We start from the raw sequence: 5,680 nt of genomic DNA, 5'->3' as shown, positions 1-5,680 counted from the left end.
ATACCATTTAGGTAACATGCTGGTCTATAATCTGGTTTATAACCACTGTCCTGCAAATGAGGACCAGCCTATCAACATATATCATCTTTTCTCACCCTGCTTTTCTTTCAAGGTTTGAAGAACTGACATACTGTATAGAAAAGTAGAAAAGTCAGGAATGAAGAATGAAGAAATTTAAAAGAATCCCTCAAACCATTTCAGTTTATTCTCTCTTTTCTCACTCTTATTCTTCCCAATTAACATAATGAGAAGACCTGACATTTATCTCTGCAATCTATGTTTACTTCATAGCTCATCTGCTTGAATTTTTTTTTAAAATTCTAAGGTACAACCCTGAGTGATCACAACATTTTCTTTATGATGAATACTTACCCTGAAAGTTGCTAGAAGGAGCTAATCTTTAGAATTAGTTTATTTTAGAATGTTGGAATTTTTCATATTCCCACATTTGATTTATGTGCAGCTTCAATTTGATATGAAAACGCATGTGACCTTAAGTCTGTGCACTAACAATTTCTCACCTGAATTTTGTTTTGAAAATAAAAATGATAAACTAAATAAAAATAATGTAATATCTCCCAAATAGAGGTGAATAGGCACCTTAAATGCATTGATGTTTTTATTTCAGTTAATAAGTTTGGTCTTTGATCACATTTACACATTTCTAAGTACACTGTGAGATTATCACTTCCTGACTTTTAAAAAAAATTAACCTGGGGTTAAAATGGCAACAAAACAAATAGATAACAACCACATTGCATTCCCCGTGTAGACAGAACTGCAAGGGAGAGAATGGGGAGGAATGAACTAGTTCCACCATTGCATGGCGTGACCCATCAATCTCCTTGTATCTGAGGGTGAGCATCTCAATGGGGAAGCGTTCTACTTGTTTAGGTCTGACTCTGTGATTCAGAATCCCGGGGAGGCAATATTCTAAATTGCATCAAAATCTATATGAGTCAAACGCTCCCTGCTGCCCTAATTCCTAATTCATTCTTCATCTCAGCAGTGGAGGAGCAGAACACACAGTCTTTCCCCTGCTGTTCTTCATGTGCTTCTAATTTTGTGAGGGTTTTTAATGCCCCTGTTGGGATCCTGTAGTACTATATAATTTTAGCATACTGTATTCTTCATTTTGGGATACATGCTATTTGTCTTTAGCTGTTTTACTGAAATGTTAGGAAGCAATTGATTCTTGCAGAATGTTTTGTACCATTTTTTTTAAAAAAAATGTACAACTAGGCACTTTAATTTCTAGTCATGCTTCCCCAAGTGATTGTTCTACTTTTAGCAAAATTGATTAGTCATTTAGCCAAGCTAAATGTTCACCTGACACAAAATTGTCAAAGTAGCTATGTGTTTATTTACAGGAAAAGAAGGACACAGAGAACACTTCAGAAAAAAATATGACTTTAAAAAAAATGAAAATCATGTGTAAACTCCCAGGTCTCTGATTACTACCAGCCAATATAGAATAATTTAATTTTTTAGTGATAAATAATTGCTTCATAGGACCAGAGCATGGCTAAATATTCAGATTGCAACCATTTTTACTTCTGGATTAATTAAGTCTGCTACTTGAGCAGAGGATGTGTCTGATAACCCTATGCAACCCTGTTCAAGTCATGTTTAGTTCTTTGGAGAAAGGGCTGGAATGAAATGAAATGAAATAAGAGTTTTAATAGGTATTTTACAGGAGTCAGTAAAACTTTGAGGGTGCAATCAAATAATTTTTGATTCTGGAGTTATGGTCTTAGGCATTCTTTTTTCAAATGATAGTATATGTTATTTCAAAGTAGTGTAACATATCACAACTGTGACTGTGACCCTCCTATTCATCCGCCTAAATGAGATTCTGAATTCTTTCCCCAAAGTCCTGCCTTTATTAGATTGCTGTCCAGCTTTTAATCATCGTGTAGGAAGAAGCCCAGTTATGAAAATTGGAAAGCCAGGAGTTATCAATCACTCAGATAGAAGGCTGTTACTACAGGCAAGGAAATGCTTCTCCAGGACTATATCCCATCCCTACCTGTGAAGGAATAACAATCACAGTCCCCTAGTTTCTTTCCTATTAGTTTCTATCCTTCAGTAGAACATATACTTGTAAAGAGCATAGGGACTGGCTCTACAGGACAGGAGGAAGAGCTGCTAGCAAAGGAATAATCAGACTGATATGGCTTCATTCCATTCCAAGGAGCTAATTGGAGAAAACATATCAGACAAGCCCCTCCCTAGTTCACACAAAGCTAAAGTGCAGGAAGAGAGAAGTACATTCAAACTTGCAAGATTCTGTTACTTATAGCTATTCCAGTAAAAGTAGTTTTTTTGCCTACTGTATGTGGTTTCTTAGTCTGGCCTACCTTTATAGGATTGATGATACTCATGGCAATACCAAACCATTTTGATAGTCAGGGAGTGAGGCTGTTCCTTCTTTTAGTAAGGCATGCTGTAGCTCCTTGATCTGCAGGTGTTTTTTTCCTTTGTGTATTTGGACTTGGCACCAAGGATACTTCTTGTGGGCCAAGTGGACCCTTTAAAGTGACAGGATAGAACAGTTTTCTCAACCTTGGCAACTTTGAGATGCATGGACTTCAACTTCCAGAATTCCTCAGCCAGCACTGAGGTAGAGTATCCATCTTGGTTCTCACTTAGCTTTTCAGTTTGGTCAGGAACAAGGATAATTTCAGGATCTGACCTTTCTGATAATTTGCCCTTTTCAGCATGGATACTCTGGACACTCCTTTTACTTGCACCCCTACCTTGTGTTTCTATTCTCTTTCATTTAATCTCAAACTATTTTTTTTCCTGAAAAGTAATGAGAAACAGAGATAGGGATCCATCCAATTGAAAAATGAACACCCAGTTTTAAAAATACGCTTATCCTAATATAGGTTCTTCAGATGAAATAATCCCAGCATATTTATGACTCAGATAATTTTCAGTGGATGTAATGTACTCTACCAAAAACAATCCTTATGCGAGAACATAAAGATATGCCTACTTCTTGATATATGAGGTGAGATATGATGCAGACATAAAGCAGATAGACATGAGTACAAGAAATCTGTGAAGTGTGTTCATTATAGTTGAAGTAAGGGCTGAATGGAGTAGTAATGAATAAGCAGATTTCTGATGGTCTTAATGGAAGAGTGCAGAATGATGACATTGGTATTAATTAAAAGGCAAAACAGCAAAAACTGAACATAAGTAATAGTGTATTATGACACTAGAGCAGGACAAGAATATACGTTTAGAGTTGAAAGGCATTTTGAAAGTTATAAAGCAAGTTCATCCCCAGCTCAGTCCAGAGGTCTTGTAAGTATATCTTGTGTATATACAAAATGTTTTCTTTGGAAATCTTTGAATTATTATTTGCATGGTACTTAGTAGGACTCAATGTGAAGGGAGAGAAAGAAAGAAAGAAAGAAAGAAAGAAAGAAAGAAAGAAAGAAAGAAAGAAAGAAAGAAAGACCCATATAGCTTCTACTTAAATGTCTCCATTGTTCATGATGTATTTCTCTGTTCTACTATCAAACAGCCTATAGTTAAATGTGTAATATTTCAATCTGCTTCCCTGTTAGTTTCATGCTCACATCCTGCTCATTGAAGTAAGGAAAACCCATTTGCTCTATGTTCAACATAACAGCTTCTCAGATCTTGTAGCTCCACCTGCTATCCTGGCTTTTGTACCTGTTGTGGCTACCTTTATGGAGAGGGAAGATACTTTGACCTCTTATGAAAGTGCTGGAATTCTATAGTTTTCAGCCCTAGATTTGCTTTCAAGTAGATTGTAAGAAAAATAATACTTTAAAAAGCAAGTGCTAATTTGGGTCTAATTAGTTCTGTGTATGTATATTTTAGGACTCTCCAGTTATGCACATGGAACTAAAATGGTAAGTATTTATTTATTTTTCATTCTAATCTGTTTAAAATGCAAAATACTCAGTGAAATCTTATACAAGATTATTTAGAATTTAGCAAGGCTTATTCTCAGGTGAAAGTATTTATTTATTTATTCTTTAAAAGTATTTATTTATTTATTTATTTATTAGCATTGTAGAGCCACCCATCTTGCATACATGACTCTGTGATTCTGGATGGCTTGCAACAATTAAAAACAACAGCAAGAATAATAAAAATATAAATAAATATAATAAATACAAATCCATACCAAAATCACTATTGAAACTCAATCAGCAAGAGAATGCAAGCTACACATTTCGTCCAGTACAACTACTGAAAAGCCTCACCACTACCACTGGACCCTGAAGTTCAGTGGCACAGTCATGTCTTCAGGTCCTTCCTAAAGGTTAGAAAGGTAGGGCCAATGTTAAGTGTTGTGGGGGGGGGAATGATGTTCCAAAGGAATGGCAGAAAAGTCATGGCAGAAAGGCTGTTTTCTTGGGTGCCTGATAGTATTTCTTAGTATTCTTAGTATTTCTTCTTCTGGACTAGAAGACTTCCAAGATCCCTTCCATCTCTATTCTATTCTAGTCGACAAGATCCATAGCATGCCTCTCCTGCCAGATCAGATAGGATGGGTAGGTATAATTGTGAATAATTATTTTAGGAAGGAAGGAAGGAAGGAAGGAAGGAAGGAAGGAAGGAAGGAAGGAAGGAAGGAAAGGGGGAGGAGGAGGGGGAGGGGGAGGGAAATCAAATCCTTTGTCTATAAATTGTTGGAGCAGATTAAGAGAGAAACCTGCAGAATAGTTTAGTGTTTCTCTTTGAATATATTCTACCGTATGTGCTTCCTCATCTCATAATTTTATTCATGGGAAGAATTATGCATAGGAGAAATGATGCTACAAGTCTGGAAAACCCAAACAAAATGAACTAAATAAACAAAACCACTGAAGTTCTATGGCATGGCATTCTCAACAGCTTCTTAATGAAAACGATGAGTAAAGCAAGAATTTATAATGGATGGAAAGATGAATTTATATCACAGTTAAATCCCAGAGATAACATATGCATATTACAGGTCATCAATCAAAAACAAACTGGAGGCAATTCACAAGGGACTTTGTAACAAAATAAAAACTGTAAGGCAATATCTAGATATCTGTCAACAGGCATTTGGACTATGTTAAGTGGTGGTTTCATACACTTGTCAGAGATGTTTAGAAAGCCAAATATATATATGGCATTGCTTTCAATGTTTTTCCTTTTAATCATTCTCTCTTATGCTGGTACACTCCAAATGTGTTGGGACTACAGCTACCAGAAATTCTAGCCAACATGCTGAAATTTCTATTTTGAGTAATGTGAAAGAAATCAAGCACAGGAAGGCTACTCTGCCTGAATATTATTAAAAATTGACTTGAATCAAGCTAACCACCTTTTATAGCATCTTAGACTTACTCTAGATACCCCCCCTTTTTTTACTCTATCACCACCTGTTACAGTACAGTATGTATATACAGTATCATCTTCCTTTTGTGTACAATGTTGTTTTGTGTACAAAAAGGAAGGTTAATCTTTGTTCGAAGATGCTGAACATCTGAATAAGAAAAATCTTCTCATTCTTCCCTACAAAAGTGAAAGAAACTTCATACAAAATAAAACGCAGTAGCTTGCTACTTTGCATGTTAGCTGATCAGTTTCAGTTTCAGTCCTGCTCATTTTCTCTGGGTGACTGAAAAGGACCTGCAAAAACCAGGCAAACTAGCTTTTCCCT

The 5,680-nt window shown here is 35.9% G+C and overlaps 1 protein-coding gene across 1 annotated transcript in view; it reads left to right on the top strand.

Annotated features, from left to right (window-relative positions):
- The window catches only part of MTA3 (metastasis associated 1 family member 3), a 129,786-nt gene that overhangs the window by 91,215 nt on the left and 32,891 nt on the right, over positions 1-5,680 (top strand). Inside the window, exon 17 of the mRNA XM_015813105.2 lies at positions 3,862-3,893. Coding sequence (XP_015668591.2) covers positions 3,862-3,893 — 32 coding nt within the window. The remainder of the gene's footprint in view (positions 1-3,861; positions 3,894-5,680) is intronic.

The sequence above is a fragment of the Protobothrops mucrosquamatus genome, unplaced genomic scaffold (assembly GCF_001527695.2).
Source record: "Protobothrops mucrosquamatus isolate PMUCROS unplaced genomic scaffold, P.Mucros_1.0 scaffold139, whole genome shotgun sequence".
NCBI classification, from domain to species: domain Eukaryota; kingdom Metazoa; phylum Chordata; class Lepidosauria; order Squamata; family Viperidae; genus Protobothrops; species Protobothrops mucrosquamatus.
This window is presented reverse-complemented; position numbering and strand designations above follow the sequence as displayed.